Raw genomic sequence first — 19,825 nt, 5'->3', positions numbered from 1 at the left:
TAATATGATAAGTAATGGTTGGCTTGTTTTTGTGTATACGTGTATGTAGTCATGTCAGGCCGAGGTTTTCTTCAGGAGCTCCACTCGCTCTGGCAGCACCACATCAGACAGCTCAGTGGAGCCTCTCAACGAACACATCATGCCTACGTGTGGATTTGTCAACAGCTGTTATTTTGTAAGTGACCTGCATGTGCTTCTTTTATTGGTCTTGATAGACACAGCCTGAACATGCAGTGAGAATTAGTCTTAGACGTGATCTATAGATTCCTGTATACCTGACAACAAGGAACAACCTAACAAGACAGGCGAGCAATGAGCGTGAGGCAGGGAGAACATCGTCAATAATCTGGCGAGCAATGAGCGTGAGGCAGGGAGAACATCGTCAATAATCTGGTGGCGTAGTAGAATATAAGAAGAGTGTGACGATCAATCAGTCAGTGATACAGAATGATGGATAGTCACGGAGAGGAAAGTAGATAGATTGAGGTGCGGCTGGTAGATAAAACATTGACTTAGATGAGTTGACTGATGTTGGCAGATAGATGGGCCTCAATCCATCTAAGCGCATCCATCTGGTGGAGATGTCAATCTTTACTGCCTTGCTCTGAAATGCACCATTTTCAACCCATTTCCGTGCTACTCTTGGCTTTAATTAAAAAAAAAAAAAAAAAAAAAACTTGATTAGTATACAAATTATGAATGTCCCCAATCTAGACCTAATCACGTCATTCTCAGAGGATCAGAATCATGTGGAAAAATATCGGGTTTTAAAAAGGTAATATTTTTATTTTTAAGATTTTAACGGCTACAAAGCAAAAAAATAATCCACAGAATTATGACTAAAAACATATACCGTATTTTTTGGACTATAAGTCGCAGTTTTTTTCATTGGCTGTGGGTGCGATTTATACTCTGGAGCGACTTATGTGTGAAATTATTAACACATTATTATATAATTTCACATGTTATTTTGGTGCTTTGGAGTGACACTGAAGGTTTGGTAAACTTGTTATTATGTTCTTTATGCTGTAGTTATCTGAATAACTCTTGATAGCTATCTTATGTTAATAGAGGTGGGAATCTTTGGGCACCTAACAATTCAATTACGATTCAGAGGCTACGATTTGATTATAAATCGATTATTGATGCCCCCCCCCCCCCCCCCTCCCCGCTATTAACTGCTTTTAATGTTTTGTACATTAGTTACAAAAACTGTTAAAAAAAAAAAAAAAGCCTCACAGGCTTAAATAAACGACTATTTCTGTATCAAGTTAACAGTTAAAAACAATAAATAATATACTCAAATCCCCATTCTGTATCAGCAGCTTTAAACTACATTCAATTAATTTAATGTCGTGAATCAACCGTAAAAGTTGTTAAAATTGCTCCCGTTATTCCATAATTTTCCTTTTGTCTACTTTCGACATGTGAAAGTTTTAAAACTATTTTAAAGATAGATTCAAGTCAATATTTTACCGATTTAGGAGTATTTTAGATAAAAAGTTAATTAGGTTCGCTTGGAAGGTTCGCTACAACAGCCTTGCAGGGAAGTCTACTGCTTTAAGATGGCGGCCGTTTACTAACGCCCGCATCTAGCTTTCTGTACATGTGCTGCTAACGCCACCGAGTCTATTTTGCATCTAGTCCTAAATAAATATGATATCTACCGTAACATTATGTGGGCGTACTTTGTAGTAGCTGTCTGCAGCAGCCAGGTATGTTTTTTTTTTTTTTTTTTTTATATCTCGCGGCATGAGTTGAGCTAGAGCCGTGAGTTAAGCATTGGCATTACCTGAGGGTAATGACAAGCATGATGTTTAGCTACTCTCGCTCCATTCCTCATTGCGTCCCGAAGACCGCGCAGCGCGCTGAGTGTGTTTTACTTCCGCTTTACTTGACATATTTCAATAATCGGAATTTGGATGTTTGTGAATCGTTCTCGAATCTTCCACGGCCGAATCGCGAATAATCTAAGAATCGGAAATTTCGCACACCTCTATATGTTAACATACCGGCCATGTTCGCATTTCGTTGTTCATGCATCATGTAACATTATCATACTGTACACTTATTCAGCATATTGTTCTCTATTGTATTTTTATTTTAAATTGCCTTTCAAGATGACATATCTGTTCTATGTGTTGAATTTTATCAAGTAAATTTCCCCCAAAAATGCGACTTATACTCAGGTGCGACTTATAGTCCGAAAAATATGGTACAATAAGTTATTTACTCTTATGTTTATATTTACACTACTGAAACAAATTTGTCAGAACAGAAAATGTGCGGCGATAGAAAAAAAAGTCAAGAAAATCACAACCCAGACCAAGAGCGTAGGTTTGGTCTTAACAGTGGTAGAGAAGATATAACCTGAATGTACACATTTCCTGGGAATGGGACATTAGTAAGACCTAACACACTGGGTGAACGCGGGTCAGGGCGGGTTAGTATAAACCTACTTAATTGATAGGCTAAATGTTAAATGCAAAATAAATCTGTAATGACCTACACCAACTTTCATGTGTATTGGTTCAGGTAATACACTGTTCAATTCAAACCTTGTTTTTCAAAACTACTTGAGAAACATTTTTGAAAACTTCCAGAATAAATGTCTGGATTTTATTAGCACATTTAAATTGCAATATTTGAACTTAAATTATATAAACATACACAATCAAGACAAACTTGTTAATAATTTCTTAACAATCCAGAAATTAAAAAAAAATAATAATAATAATAAAAATGTGTCTTAAGCGCATTCAACATTGTATGTCCAAATAAATAAATTAAATACAACTGAAAAAAACCCCGTCTTAGTCAGGGTATAACAAAACCTAACCTAAACCCTAAATAAAAATAGAACCTTTCTTCAGGTAAAACACTACTAAGCAAAGCTAAACTCAACAAAAAAAATGAAAACTTTTTAGCTCAACCATTATTAATGTATGATTATCTGGAAAAAAAATGTTTGCATTGCCTGTAAATAAAAGCATTTTCTAATAAATAATGTAGAAAATAAATAACATTTTAAATAAATGCAAGTCATCAGCCAATCAAACGTGCGTTTGAGTGGGGGGAAAAAAATGAACTAGCACAGCAGATGAAAAGGGGTAACGGTAAGTCTGAATATAAGGAAAATAATTCACTTACTGTAATAATGGTAGGGTCAGTTGTAACTTTATAACATACGGAAAGACAATCTAAATGACCTACAGTATATAACTGAAGTTATTGTATAATGCAAATAAGGTTGCTTAAAAGTTGGTGGAGATAATTTGAGCATCCTGAAAAGTTGATGGTGTTATGTCCCTACCGTCCCTATGCAAACATACGCCTTTGACCCAGATAGCTCAATTTATCACATTGTATGGCCAACTTAATTTTTTTCAATAAAAGTTTACATAAAGTAGAAGGTTGAAAACCTTGCTTTGTGCCTGCACAATTGAATTGCCCAAAAACCACACACAAAGGTAATTGTGCTCCCCCCCCCCCCCCCCGCTTTTTTTTTCTCCCACTGCTGCAGTAACCCTATCATGTGACTATCATATAGTTTTGTTCAAATTGAGAAGAGAGAAAAAAAACATTTGGATGAGCTTTATTCATCCATGTTACATTCAGAGGTATTAGATCAGGACTCGTAATATCCTCAACATCAGTGACATGGACTCACAAAATAAAAATGTCATCGGGACATTCATTCATTCATTGATTCATTTATGAGGTGCTGGAGCCTATCCCAGCTAACTACGGGAAGTAGGCAGGGTATACCCTGAACTGGTTGCCAGCCAATCGCAGGGCACAAGGAGAGATACAACCATTCACGCACAAACTCATACATACGGACAATTTAGATCATTCAATCAGCCTACCACGCATGTTTTTGGGATGTGGGAGGAAACCGGTGTTCCCGGAGAAAACCCACGCAGGCACGGGGAGAACATGCAAACTCCACACTGGAAGGCCGGAGCCCGGGATTGAACCCTTGATTTCAGAACTGTGAGGCGGACGTACTAAGCACTCCGTGCAGCATCATTGGGACATCCCGATAATAATGATAATAATATAAAATTACAAACATTTGCATCGTAATGGGTCTTTGAAGTGGTAAATTTCCATATGATAACTTTATCTGACATGCTTAACCAGCAGCGAACATCAGATACAAATTGTATATAGTGATTCCTCGCTACTTTGCGCCCTCAAGCCATCGCAGATTTTTCCCAATTAATAAATAAATAAATAAATAAATAAAGGCAGTATTATACAGAGCTTTCCGTTCCAATCACGTAGTCTCTCACTCTCACTCCTGACGCTTTTCTTTATCAGGCAGTGCACTGGAGTTGCTTATAAAAGTTAATAATGTTTGACAGACGTTAAGGTTTGGTCTTGCCAGAGACTCTTGGAAGCCAAAACTTCAAAGCGCTGCATGCGTCAATCATCGTGTAACTTGTTAAACAGTTGGTGTGGCAACTCATTGTGTGGAAGTGACCACTTGAGCGGATTGTAGTGGACTCACGCAAAAAGCATTTAATAAAGACAAGCTTTTTTTCTACTCGAATCCTGTTACAAATAATTCGGTGGGACTGTAACATGTTTAAAACTTATAATAACTATTACATTTGAAGTGCTTGAAAACAATGTATTAAAATATATATATTCATACTTTTTTTAAAAATTATACTTTCAGAAAAAAAATCTGAATCTTTCTAATGCTAAATATGAATAAATACATTGAACACAAAGAAAATATATATATTTTGGGGGAGGGGGCTACTTCGCGGTTTTTCACTTATCGCAGCGGGTTCTGGTCCCCATTAACCGTGAAAAATGAGGGATCACTGTAATGTGAAAAAAATGTTTTAGCTACACCAGCGTTGTTAATCATTAATTATGCGAAAACGAAGGGAAAAAAACTACACTGGAGGGGGATTGTTTTAGTCATTTTATTTCAACTGCCTGCTTTGAAATTTGGCCTAAATTTTGTCTTTTTGTCTGTCCAGCCTCGATCCACATCGCTACAAGGAATATCAGATCAAGAGTGTACCCCCCAGCATCAAGAAGATAAAGACAAGGTGAGAAACTGCTTAATTTCTCATTTTGCCCTCTCTCTCCAGTAAATGAAATCCAAACAAGTTCTTATTGTTTTGTATTTTACTAATTCTAAATGAACAGGTGAATGTTCAATAGGAGCAACAGGCTTTTTGGAGCTTTATAGTTTTTTTTCCCCATTAGTTGCTCCTCATTGTAACAAACACCAGTGTGCAGTGAGCAAGTTAGCTAACAGCCTTGTTCTGTCTCTCTTCCCTTGACTCCCCCTCTCAACCTTGACCCCCGACTGAATGTTCACTTGTGTTTTGAACGCCATTTGTAGAAACACATGTGGGGTGATTTTGGCGGAAAGATTGATAGTGAGGTGTGGAAGGCAAGTATCATGCATTCGATGAGCCTTATCGCCACCTCAAACTGAATTCATTTTCATTAGATGCTACCCATTAACCACTTTGACAAAAGCATGTGCGGGCTGATGCTCTAACGTCTACCAGCCAAGCACAGCGTTATGTCAGATGCTTGATAAGCAGGACCATCTCATGGCTGCGGCAACACATTGAACTTGTGCCTTCCCTGTCTGTTCACTTAAAATTGTCCTGCTACATAGACACACACTGTTTACATACTACATGTGAACTACCTTTGCTTAATGACTTAGCATGTCCTGTTGCACATAACGCGCCATTGCTATTGCTTCATCCAGCACACTGCTATGCACTTTGAATGCATGCTGGTATTTAGTGTTTAATGGTTTGTAAAAAGTGTGTGTCCAGCCCCTTTCCCACATGTTTATCCTGCACTGTATGTCAAAAGTTGTTTATCCTGAATATGCACACACATCATGCCCTCTGGCCCGGTTAATGTCATTGCTCTGAAAATGAGCTAATTAGCAAACTCTGTAATGTGTCAACTTTAGCAAAACGCAGTGAAAATTTTAAGTTTAAACCGATTAATTATGTTTTGACGTGCACAAAAACAAGCACTGTTTCTGCACAGAAAACTCAAATACAGTGGTTCCTCAATACATGATCACTTTGACACACGATCTTTTTGACATCCGACGTAAAATTTGACTCGCCATTTGTTTCTACATCCGACGACATGCTCGAAATACGATGACATGACAGCGCCGGAGACAGACGCACGGCGGATTTTCTTGTGAGAGAAATCAACGAAGGTTTCAAAAAGGTTGGTAAAGTTGTTGAAACAAGGAAAAAGGTGACGCTCACCATTAAAATGAAGATGCAAATGATAGAAAAATATGAGCGTCGGGTGCGCATCCGTGAATTGGCTCAACAATGCAGCCGTAGAATGTCTACGATCTTCACGATCCTCCTCCGACCTCCGTTCGCCTGTCTTTATAAGTTAAGGTGACAATTATTATTGTGGTAACGTTGCCAAAGAAATCGCCAGCTTTGTCAGGTCTTTATCATTTATTTCAGAACTTGTCCAATACAACACACCTACTGTCTGCCGCAGTTGACGATGTTCTCAACAAAACATTAAAATTGAAAGTAAACTGTCAACTGCACCGACGCAAAACACGTCGGCCACATTAGAACCCGATTGGTTACCTTATTACAGGAATTATTATTATTTTATTATTACGGTTTTTATTAATAATTTATTTGTTTTGCTATGTGTAATTGCCATTTGTAATAGTACCAGCATTATTTATTATGGATTTAGTGTAGGTTTACGGGCTATGGAACGAATTAATGGAATTATAATGTATTCTTATGGCAAAATTCTGCTCGACATAAGACCATTTTGACTTACAAACAAGGTCCTGGAACTAATTAACATTGTATGTAGCGGTACCACTGTATGTGTAAATACACACACACCCACACACACACACACACACACACACACACGCACGCACGCACACACACGCACACACACGCACACACACACACACACACACACACACACACACACACTCCCCGACACACACACACATCTACAGACAAAATGATGAAATGACTCCCATCTGAAAACAGTTTACGCTGGCTGACAAGTAGCTGAAATCCTTATTCCGGCTGTCGATTTACCAAAAGTGTCTTTGTAACCGCAAATTAAAAGACAGCACACTGTTGATTCTACTTTGATGCAATGGTCAGTAAAAACATTTTGGCTGTAAAATATAAACAGTGATGGCCTGGCAATCAAAATTAGAGCCACATTTGAAGTGTAGGAACCTGAGTACTTAGTTCCGATACTTTAACTATAAGCCCCTCGAGTAGTTATAGGAACTATCCTTCGCCAGCCAGTCATGTTTGGACATGGGTTCTGCGCCTGATGCAAACTGCTGTGACGTTGTTGTCTGCGCCAGTGCCGCATTATTTACTCGCCACACGCACCTCTGGCACAATAAAACCGTGTAAACTGGGCTGAACGGTAAACAACAAAATGGAGATCGTCAAGGGAACAGCGGCAATTCTTGCATTTCCATCAGTGACCAAATCTAGCTTCTAACGACGAGACTGGAAAAGCTCACACCACACAGATCTCAACAGTACAGGGTAGTTTTTTTGGTTTTAAATTCGGGCTATCAAATTTATCGCGTCAACGGGCGGTAATTAATTTTTTAAAATTAATCACATTAAAATATTTAACGCATGTGCGGAACGACCCACTCACGCATTGCCGCAAACAGACTACAATGGCGCCGTTTTATGTTTATTGAGAGTTAAGAGGCAGAGACAAGCGCGTGGAGTGGACACAGGCATTCATTGGGGCAGCGCTTTTATTGGCAAAAGCTTTAGCATCTCTTCCACAACAATTATATCTATTGTGGCGAGCGACATGGGGTAGAATGACAGGAGATGATGTCCTTCGTAACACCCTGTATTGAACATAATGCAGAGAAGATATACCATTTGCAGCCACCACTGACAGTCATGGTTGCCCAACTTACCATTATGCATTTGGCCAGAACAGTTAAGTCGCTACAGTGTCATTTACTGAAACCACAACAAAAATAATATTCCTATCTCTCAAGAAAAAACAATGTTCACAAAAAGAAAAGCGCTCAATGCAAAGAGAACTGGCATTTCCAATCAAAATAGCTATGCAAAATAATACTCAGACTTTGGTAAAACTCTATTCAAACATTTCGTTTAGCTCAACAAATACACTAGATCGCAATATTTAGTCACAATATACAAACTCACATTTATCTTTTAAGAATTTCAAGTCTTTCTATCCGTGGATCCCTTTCACAGAAAGAATGTTAATAATGTGAATGCCATCTTGTAGATTTATTGTTATAATAAACAAATACAGTACTTATGTACAGTATGTTGAATGTATATATCCGTCTTGTCTTATCTTTCCATTCCAACAATACTTTACAGAAAAATATGGCATATTTTAGAGATGGTTTGAATTGCGATTAATTACGATTAATTAATTTTGAAGCTGTAATCAACTCAATTAAAAATTTTAATCCTTTGACAGCCCTATTTTAAATATAACGGCACCTCAAGACGTGCGAGTATGGAAGCTTTTAATTTCAGCGAATCACCAAACATCTACGTAATAGAGTTCCTACGGCCCCACTGAAAGTCCTTACCTCAGAGTATGAACCAAAATGGATCTTGGAACTCGAGTTCCTGGTAGCTAGTTCCTACAGTGCGAAATTGGATAATGCCTGTATGAAAATCCTGCTTTTTAAAATTTTAGCTAAAAATGTACATTGGAAACAAAAACTACCCGATGAGAAAAGTTGGACTATGAATATTATGTAACTAAGTAATTCAAAGTCAAAGTAAATTAGACAATACTACTGTTTTTTCTCCTTTTTGTTGTATTTTTAAATGTTAAACAAAATTAAATCTATTAAAAATGTGAGTGATTAAAAAAGGGATATTTTCCTTTTTTTTAATTTTTTTTATTTTTTAAATAAAAGTGTTTTTAAAAAAAAATACAGATAAAAACAATACAATTATGAGGCTAAAAATACAGGATTTTGATATATCTTTTAGGGAAAAAAACATCTTTAAAAGTAATTGACAATAAAAATAGCGGTCGATTAATCTGATAATTTATTAATTATTGCTTTGTAGCAGCCCTAAACCGCAGTGACAAACACATAGTGTCACTCACCCTCAACATACCCATGTGTGTACAAATCACAGTTAAACAAGTCAGTTACAGATAGTCAGAGCTTGAGCAACAATTCATGTAAAAGTTGAATTTAGTATTTTATTGAGATATTCAATACGTTCATTGAAAAAAAAAAAAAAGCATTTTAAAACCAAATTGTACAGTATGGAGAAGCGACGCTTCAGTTGTGTTGTGCAAATTTGTGTTTTATATTCCAACTCTCTGTTATTCCGTTGAGGTGTCTAAATGTAATTGGATGTGCAAATTGGTAGGGGGGGGGGCATGTTGATGACAAATTGACAACTTAAAACAACAACAACAATAACACCATCTCAATGACCATCATGTGAGCATCGACTATGAAACAAAACAAAACTGAAGTTGTCAAGCTAACTACAAACTGCGTACTGTTGTAACTTTCAAGACCAGTCTTGGTATTCTTCCTTTTTCATACAGTGTTGTGTTCAATAAATATAGCATGTTAGTTTTCCCTCTCGTTACACATACAAACCAATTAACTGAGCAGCAAATAGTACTATAAATCTAATCTGTTCTCCTTATTATGCGTACATTGATCTAGCGAGGCTAAATGGTCTTCTGATGTGTAGTTGCTCAGACACAGCAGTTTCCTCTAATTAGGGATAATGATGAAACCCACTGACCTCACCACACAATATCAGTAGTTCCATGTGTGAAGGGGGCTTTAAGGTCTTATGTGTGTAATGGTTGTTTATCCTCACATTCTGATTACTGACTGTTTTGCTTATATGCATCAGGACTTGCAGGCGGCCACGGTAAACCCTGACCCCAGCTTAAAGGAGTTTGAGGGTGCCACGCTCCGCTACGCATCACTTAAATTAAGGTAAAATACAAAATCACCATTGGAAAACCAATTTCTTTGTTCTTGTGATTCAAATCCAAATGCGCCAACTGCTTCTAGTTAGATTCTCCTATCTAGTATTTAATCACTGTTAAATAACTTCCGACAAAGCAGGAAATTTTCTCTCCCAATCAGGAAATGGGTGTCTGTTAGTGTAATGACTGCACTGGTGGATTTGTGCTCAGCGCAGCTAATGGTTTCCATAGCAATACCTCATTGCTAATCTTATCACTGCATAACTATATTCCATAACTGCTTTTTGACATTTATTCCAGGAACCGTCCAGCAGTTGAAGAAGACGACTCTACCACCGGCAACAGTGATCCACAATCAAAGGTAAAGATCATGTTTTCCTAGCTCTTTCAGTGTCATTGACAATGATAGACCCTGACAAAATGCGGCTCCAGAGCCAATTGTGGCTCTTTCTATCCCTCTGCTGTGAATTTAAATGAATTTATTCCTACACGTCCAATCGACTTAAACTTGGAAAAGCTTGAAGCAATCATTTGATCAATCTTTTGATCGTTGCCAACCCTCCCTGTCCAAATTAATTGGACGTCTATTATCGTCAATGGCAACCAATGAGTTAATTGAGCTTGACAAAGTGAAAAGAATAGATGGTTAGTAATATACCGATACAATTTCATTGAAAAAAAAAATGCAGTTATATAATTCTAGTTGGAAATTCAAGGTCAGCGTATCTGAAAATAAATCAATCATTTCGTTTTTTAAGATATATTGGCCTGTAGGGATTGCCGGAATTTAGAGGGCTTAATCCTAACTAACCAAAACAGTAAAACAGGCTCATCTATATTCTAGTACTGTACCTTAAAAGTAAAAATAACATTATGGTTGCAGCTATCGATTATTTTAGTAGTTGAATAATCTACTGACTAGCTAGTTCAAATAATCGAGTAATCGGATTAGGAAAATGTAATGTGTTGCAAAATAAATTTTAAAAGGTGTAAAAAAAGGCTTGATAAGATACAGAGGCTTGATACAAAATACAATAAAAAATACAAAATAAAATTCCCGAGTGTCTCTTCAAACTATGCAGAATTGCACTTTTATTTAAAAAAAAAAAAATCAAAATACCTGACCTTAGCCTCAAATGGTATAAAAAATAAATAAATGAGGATTTAAGTACAACAAAAGAACAATTGGCTAACTTGCATAGCAAAAGTCCGCTAGCTTAAGTGCTATCAAATTCTAACGTTTTGTTTACAATGTTCTCAACAAATCAAACTCATATTCCCACAAACAAATATGCCAAATATACCTATAATCTAAATTACGAATGCATAAAAAACATTCTAGCTCAAAAAAAAAAAAAACCCTTACATTTTGTTGGTCTTACCAGGGAGCAGCTGGATTCAGCCATGTTAAATGAGTTTTGTCATATTCACTGGTGCCACTAGAGGGCTGTGTATCCATCCAAATCAATAAAATTAAATGCAAACACTTTTGAAACAAACCATTAGAACACCACTCTAAATAATCGACTACTCGAAGCAGCAAAATTTGTTTCGAAGCGTTTTTCAAATCGAATTACTCGAATTAATCGATTAAACGTTGCAGCACTAAACAAAACCTTTATCATATGCCTCTTAGCTGAAAGAAACACAATATTTAAATTTTCCTAATCTCAAATCATGGAGAAAACGGAATTAAAAAAGCTAGTATTTCCAGGAAGTGTTTATCAGTGCCTGTACTGTTTTATCCAATCAAATGCAAATATCCCAGATTGCCCACCCTACCTCGTGACGTCATTAATACTGTGCTTGCGTCTATCAGTATTTACTGTATGTGCGTGGGTACAACCCCACAATGGCGTACCGCAAGCAACACGTCACTTTTGCTCATTAATATTCATGACGTTAGCAATTGTGGCTAGGCGGGTCAACCTAAGAGGAAAGGAAAGGAAATAGTGTACAAACGAGATGTTTACTGAGCTAAACCTACCAATTCTGTGTGAAAATGATGTCCCTGGTGCCAAATTTGCTGGTAAAGATGTGGAAGAACATACAAATGTTGAGTTAAAGAGATGGCTTGTGTGTCGAGGGCTGAAAAAGACGAGCCGATCTGATCCAGAGTTAGCTTTTTTATCGACACCTGTTTCTTGTGTGCATTGCCTTACGCCACTGACATTCTCCTGTTTCATCAATCTATCCTTTACCATCATATGCCCTGTCTTTCTTATATATTATATCCTCTGGTTGTCTTACGTCTCTGACCGTTCTTGGGGGCAATTTACATTGCTATTTTTGTGTAGCGATCACAAATGCTACTCAGTGACAGCTAACAAAGACTTTTAATTGTTTTCATTAATAACAAATCATAATTCTATAATTTATTTACACTCTCCCCTTACTAAAGTTTGTGTTTTTTTTTAACAACAGAAAAGGTAACAGTGGCAGTCAGATTCCATTTTTCAGGTCATTCATTGTTAGACAGAAGCAGCACGGCAAAACGCCACAATAAAAAATAAGTAAAAATATCAAAATGGCTTACCTCGTTGTCCTCTGAAGGACCATGGCCCCCAACAAAAATGTTAATTGCATATCAAATGTGAATGGCTTCACCTTGCTGGTGTTAAACTGGCCTTTTGGACGTCCGCACAAGTTGATCTATTCTTCACATTTTTTCCTCCGAGTTTTTTGGTTTTGGAACACGTATGACGAAAACATAACAAAACTAACACGAAAAAACACAAGTTCCATAGCAGCAGTGTTTGATCGGTATGTTCTTTTTTGAAAGATTATCGGCGAAAACAAGTAGAAATAATATGGTTTGTTTGCGATGGCTGTCTATAATGTCCCACTTCCGTGTAACGATGGCGACGTAACGGGCTAAAAAATAGCATTCGTGCGGTACGCTATTGCACATGTTGCTGCGATCCAAGTTGCAAACAGGTTACAAGTTATTTAGTCCGAGTCGCAAGCCCAAGTCCCAAGTTTTTCGATTGTGGCCAAGTTGAATAACATTGTGTCAAGTCGAGTCACGACCTTATGTCAAGTGAAGTCACAAGTTTGTCAAGCCAAGTTGGGTCAAGTCACCTACAAAGGTAGAAAATTATTGTGTAAAAGCCTGTAAAAGCAATAGTTCGACTTGGTGCCTTCTTGGTTGCTAGTCATGGCGTTGTACATCTTGTATTTGACCTTTCTGCATTTTCCATTGAAATGGAAGTTTTTAAACCTCAAAATTGATTACTCTGGGAACTGCAGAACTTACCATGGCCGTGACGGTCCCCGAGACTAAAGTGGTTATGATAGGGGTCAGCAAGGAGCTGCTGTGCGGCAGGAACGGCTACGTGACACAGTATGTGTATGCTAAGCCTGTCGCAATATGCAATAATTCCATTTACTGCACGGTAAATGAAGATGAAGGCGGTAATTTTCCCGCTGCGATTTATCGCCTCATGTTTGTGCGTGCGTACGTGCATGCGTACGTGCGTGCGCGTTCGTGCAGCAGATGTGCTGTTAAAAATTTGGCTTCCTTGTTACCAACAGTTTAATATGCTGTGATGAGGATTCACTCTGTTTTATTGACTTCTGAGTATGTTCGTTTTACACATTTGAACCTCGCCTAAGGCTACGTTCATACTACAGGTCTTGATTGATGAATCCGATTTTTTTATGTTTTTCTGTCTCGAGTGAGGCATTTACTTGACGGCCTGAACGTGACAAGTCGCATAGAAGTGGACCATTTCAAATCCGATCTGGGTTACTTTCGTATGTGGTCTAAATCCGATCTGGGCCACATTTTTCCAGAATGTGGCTGGCGGTCTGAACTTTCAAGTCTCCCGAATCGGAATTCTTGCAGCAATGACATCAGCAAAGCGAAAGCGGCAGGCAGGACGAGAGCGATGTAGCTGTGCATTAGCTTCTAGCTTGAACTCTGCTTTTATGCACGAAGCGGGCTTGAAGACGGTCATAAAAAAATAAATGAAGACAAGGATAAGCCTGACAATTTTCGATTTTAATTCTATGCACCGAATGAGCAATATTTCAGTATTGCTTACATCAGGGGTCCCCAACCTTTTTTGCACCACAGACCGGTGTTATTTGGGTCTTTTTTTCACGGACCGGTGTTCTGACAAATTTTGCAACCCATCAAAAATTGCAACGATGCGGTTCTGCGCATGCGCGTAACGTTAAACATAGCCGCAAAATGCGCAAATGCAGCGATTCCAAAGTAAATACTACAAACTTTCTTGAAAGAAAGGAATATTAACTTACGTTTGATCATGGAAGGACTTGTAGAAAAGTTCTCCTCAGATACATCCTGCCATGTAAGCTGCACACAACTGCACACCGCTCTCACCATTAACAACTTCGCCTTGTTGTTAAACAGAAGCCCGCTTCACAAAGATACGATGTTGGAAATTGTAGCAAGGTTTTCAATGCTCTTGTAGCGATCTCAGGATATTCCAGAATGACTTTAATCCAGAACCTCGGTAGAGTTGTTGTCTCAAATGTACGCTTAATAAGGTCGCCGTCATTTGCGATCTCTACAAGTTGATTTTCCTGTTGCACAGACATGCTCGAATCACTCGGTTTATTCACAAACGGGTCAGGAATCCACTCCTTTGCAGTTCGTGGGTCTTCGAGGTTGTAGGCTCGTCAGGTGCCCTTTTCGCCGTAAAAATATCTCCAAAGACGTCTGTTTTTCAGTCATCTTCGCTTGTGTGGGGGCTAATTATTTCCGAGAACAAATGTGCTGCGCCCGCGGCCTAGCAATACGTTATTATCGAAGACAAGCTCACATAGATATATTATATACACAAACAAGATGTACAACTAGCTGTCCAATCAATGGATTTCAATGACGACATTTTAATCTATCCCGTAGTATTATATCTAGAGTAGACAGAGATATTGGTGTGTTAAGCAGGGGCACTGGGTTAATTCAACCAGAATGCCATCGTTATTAAATTATTATTTCTGTGCGGCCCGGTAGCAAATGCGCCCCGGACCAGTACCGGTCCGCGGCCCGGCAGATGGGGACCCCTGGCTTACATGGCCGAGACGGGGCAAATTGACACACCCACGTCATGTAATGAACTCAGGTCAAGGCTTATGTGCATGCATGTATGCGTTCTATCAGTCCATATAAACTTTGAATAAAGGACTAAATGGGGATTATTAATGTCTGTTATTTGTGTCCTCTTTTTGGAAATCAATATATGATCACCCTGGAATGACATACAGCTAGCATGTATAATTTGTTTTGATGCCTCTGCGCATGCGATCACTTTGCTGAGCGCATCTCGGACTGCGAATTAGTGCGTATGCGTGATACTTGAACGGTCTCCATGGACAAAGGCGTTCTGAACGGGCATGCCAAAAAAACGTGACAAAAAATCGGATTTGTGCATTAAGACCTGCAGTATGAACCTTGGTGAAGCCAAATTTTTGTTTCTGCTACTTAATTAATCTATTCTTCTCTGTTGTTGTTGAAGTGCAATTGTTTGTGTTACTACAACTCTACCTCTGTACCTAAATGCTTAAGTTATTGAAGTGCAATGTTAGCTTTCCTTGAAAAAGACATTTTATTTATTCTGTGTTTCTGTGCGGTATTTATATAGTTGTCTTTTACTTAAAAGAGGCATGGTCTATTGTTTTTAGTTGGGATTTCTTAAAAAGAATTTTTGAATTGAAGAGTAAATGTTTATTGCTTTTAAATGGGTGTATTTAATATTACTTAGAATTATTAATATATACTCTATTCTTACTGTGTTATTGTAAATTGGTTAAAAAACTTTTTTTTGGGGGGGGGGGCGCAATAATATCGCATATCGCAATAATTTATGAGCGAATTTATCGCCCACTAAAATTTGTTATCGCGACAGGCCTAGTGCATGCTCCAAATTTTTCGTGTCACCTTGCCCAAAATTGAATTGAGTCATTGCCTCCCGAGTCTAGTTGTGCCAGCCCAAACAAGTCAAATCCGAGTCTGTGGTATTTTTCTTCAAGTCTGATTTGAGTTGCAAATCATCAAATTTGAGACTTGAGTAAACTCAAGTCTAAAGGCTCGTAAACGTTGTCATATTTTGTGTTGAAATATATATTTTTTCCATTAATAAAGGTCTACATTTTCAATTTGCATACTAAAATGCTTCAAGCTATGAAGGTTGTTTATATTTGGTGTTGTCTGTCCCTTTAACTGCTGCAACAGTTTACGAGATGTGAATTGACAAACAGGGCCATCTGCTGGATCTGGAGTTGCACTGCCTCCCTGCGCTAAATGCAGAGTCACCATGAAATGACAGTCAGATGTCAATATATTTGTAAATGTAGACTTATCATAGAATTTTTTTCATTGGATCCTTTTAGTGTGCGTGTGTCTCTCTTCTCTCTCTATTCTTTTGTGTATTTTGTATGTGTAATCCAAGGTTTATGCCAGTGACTTGCTTGGCCTTCATTTTCGATTGCCATTTAGAGTAGCTGTTGTGTATGTTTGAGTGAAGAGTGAGCCAGACACTCAACAGACACACTCACCCAAACATCCCTGCATCAAAAATGTAGAAAGGACTATGCGTTCCATAAATAAAACTCATTGCTCTACTTTATGAAGTGGGTCAACCAGTGCATACTTTACAAAGGGTTCACACAGTGCGTCTGTTGCATTTATGTTTTCCTCATGTACCTCGCTTGTCTGGAGAGTACATACATACATACATGTATATACTGGACTGTCTCAGGAAATTAGAATACACAATATTCTAATTTCCTGACTGTCTATTCAATTTCCTGAGACAGTCAGGAAATTAGAATATTGTGTATTCTAATTTCCTGAGACAGTCCTGTATATATACACAGGACTGTCTCAAAAAATTAGAATATTGTGTATTCTAATTTCCTGAGACAGTCCAGTATATATATATATATATATATATATATATATATATATATATATATATGTATATATATATATATATATATATATATATATATATATATATATATATATATATATATATATATGTATATATGTATGTATATGTATATATATATATATATATATATATGTATATATGTAATTTTCGGACTATAAGCCGCTACTTTTTTCCTTCATTTTGAATCCTGCGGCTTATAGTCCAGTGCGGCCTATTTGTTGATTTATTTGGGTTAATAGGTAACACTTTATTTGACAGTGGTTTCATAACATTGTCATAAGACGGTAATAATAATGACATGACTCTATCATGGGCGTTACTGAATGCTTATTTTATTAAGTGTCATCCAGCAAATTATGTTGCTAACACCATTTATGTCCAGCTTGGATCTTTTACATCCATGCAAAAGTGAGATAATTTGCGGGTTAACACAAAATGACATCTGTTATAAGCCTTCATAAATGCTCATGACAGTGTTATGTCATAATTATGATTGTCTAATGACAGTCTGATGGCTCCACTGTCAAATAAAGTGTTACTAAATACCATAACTAGCAAATAATGAAACAATTGGAACAGTAACTGAAGAATTAGCACAGAACATGAATTTTCATTATGTACATCTGTAGCGCTGCAGTGCATGCTAAGAGGAATGTTGGAAGACAACAGTGCTAACAGCAGGTGGCAGCAGAGGTGGGCTGTCTACCCCAAGGGAGCAGTGATGACCAAATGAAGCTTCTTGAAGCAATGAACCAATTGGCTGTAAAGGTTTATGGTGGTGGTTCATTTGGTCTTATGGCAGTCATATGATGCCGCTGTCAGAAGAAGTGCTGTATCCCATAATACAATGAGGACAGCTGCGGCTTACAGTCCAGTGCAGCTTATCTATGAACAAATGCCATTTTCGTGCCAAATTTGGTGGGTAGCGGCTTATAATCAGGCGCGCCTTATAGTGCAAAAATTACGGTATATACACATATATATACACACATATATATGTGTGTGTGTACTGTATGTATATATTTGCATTTATCCACTTTGTGCTGCCAGCCATCTTTAATTAAACACTGCTTATTAATTAATATGAAAAGTAAAGGAGAAATGATTTGGAACTGAAAGATGATCATATTTCTTGTTTGGAATGGTGGCTATTTGTTGGAGAGGGCTGGACAAGGTGACACAGTCCTATCTGAATGGGTAATGAATGTTTGATGGAAAAATGGATGGCTGTATTTGCTGTCTCCTGTCTGTATGAACAGGAATGAACATTTGTCTCCCTCTGATTACATTGTAGAATTGGCAGTATTTGTATCAGAGTTTGATTTTGGACAATCACAGTTAAAGCAAATATGATAGACTGGCGCTATCATTTAAGATAAGTGAGATATTTATTTCCAAGTAAATTTAATCACAAAATAAACTAACCTTGTCAGATCTGTAAATTTAATCATTTTAGCTGCATGGTCACTACTTTGCATTTACTATTTGTCTTGATGGGTTGAATTAATGTCTTGGTAATGATATCGCTACCATGGTGCAATTAATTTGTTTTACCAATATTTCAAGTAAAATATTAATATAATAATAATACATTTTATTTCTAGAGCGCTTTTCAACACACGCAAAGACGCTTTACAAGAATGATGGGAACACAATAGCTCAACAGCAATAACAAAACAATCATTAAATTAGATAAAAAGCAGGACAAGAGTCAATTAAAAGTTTAAGAGGTCGTGATAAAACCGAGATAAGGCATAAGCGGAGTTTAAGGGGGGGCAGGGGGGCCAGCACCCCCCCCCCCCGGTGGCCGAAAAGTGTCATTGCATGTAATTGACTTTCCTATATATGTATAAAAGCATTAAAGCAAACAACAAAAATGAAGTAAATGAACAAAAAAAAAGATTTTTATAATGGGTCAAAATTATTTTTCAAACAGGTCATGTGACTAGCACCTTACATGGTCATTTGCTTTGCTGCATATTATTTTAAAAATAAAATAGGGGAGGGGAATTTTCTTTTTCAAATGATTTTTTTTCTTTGTTTGAAAATACTTTTTGGGAATTGAAGCAACCTTTTTGGGTATTGAATGATTTAGACAAAAAATGTCCTACCCATAATATGGCCCAAAAACAAAAAGGATTGCTAAAATCAAAGAAAACCTTTTTAATTAAAAAATTAAGTGTTCAAATGCAAATATTTGAGTCTCAAATATTTTTCGCATTAAAAAACTTTTTTTCTATGATTGAATTTTTTTCTTTTTTTTTTGATTGAAGTGATTTTTTGTTTGAAAATATATTTTTTTTTTGTTTGAAGCAACTTATTTTTTGATTGAATAATAAAGACACAAATGTCCTAGCCTAAATGCAAACCAAAATTACTTCAATCAAAAAAGTTTCTTCAATCAAAAAAAAAAAAAAAAAAAACTTGGAACAAAACAAAAATTCAAAGAAAAAAAGCTTTCAAATGCATTTTTTTGAGTTTCAAATTTATTTTTGCATTCAAACACTTTTTTTTTTTTTTGATTGAGTAGTGAAGACACAAATCTACCTCCATATGGCTCTACCTAGAGGATACAATTTTTGACTGGGGTGACTACATTGGCACGACACCGGCGGGCGTACCATATTCAATGGATGACGATCTTGGCGAAAAGTATAGCTGTCCTAAGCAGCCTGATTTAGAATTCCCCTCAAGAATGATGGGAAACGAAAAAAACGCTCATTTTCAACTTATTATTATACATATTATTGTAAGTTAATTTTATTGCTGACACTGCATTTTGGGGTCATCAACATGATGTGCCCCACCTGGCCCAAAAGTCAAACTCTGCCTATGAGATAAGGATCATGGTGGGTAACAACGTGTGAACATGTGTGTTTTGAGTCTGG

General features: G+C 37.2%; 1 protein-coding gene across 5 annotated transcripts in view; it reads left to right on the top strand.

Moving 5' to 3' along the window:
- apbb2b (amyloid beta (A4) precursor protein-binding, family B, member 2b) overlaps positions 1-19,825 on the top strand; it is a 118,407-nt gene that overhangs the window by 67,030 nt on the left and 31,552 nt on the right. For 4 of the 5 annotated variants that reach the window (XM_057844480.1, XM_057844478.1, XM_057844479.1 and 1 more), the window contains 5 exons: positions 50-175; positions 5,001-5,072; positions 5,372-5,422; positions 9,936-10,021; positions 10,315-10,375. In XM_057844480.1, the coding sequence (XP_057700463.1) occupies positions 50-175; positions 5,001-5,072; positions 5,372-5,422; positions 9,936-10,021; positions 10,315-10,375 (396 nt within the window). The remainder of the gene's footprint in view (positions 1-49; positions 176-5,000; positions 5,073-5,371; positions 5,423-9,935; positions 10,022-10,314; positions 10,376-19,825) is intronic. The other variant, XM_057844481.1, reaches the window with a different exon arrangement.

Source organism: Corythoichthys intestinalis, chromosome 8 (genome assembly GCF_030265065.1).
Source record: "Corythoichthys intestinalis isolate RoL2023-P3 chromosome 8, ASM3026506v1, whole genome shotgun sequence".
Taxonomy (NCBI): domain Eukaryota; kingdom Metazoa; phylum Chordata; class Actinopteri; order Syngnathiformes; family Syngnathidae; genus Corythoichthys; species Corythoichthys intestinalis.
This window is presented reverse-complemented; position numbering and strand designations above follow the sequence as displayed.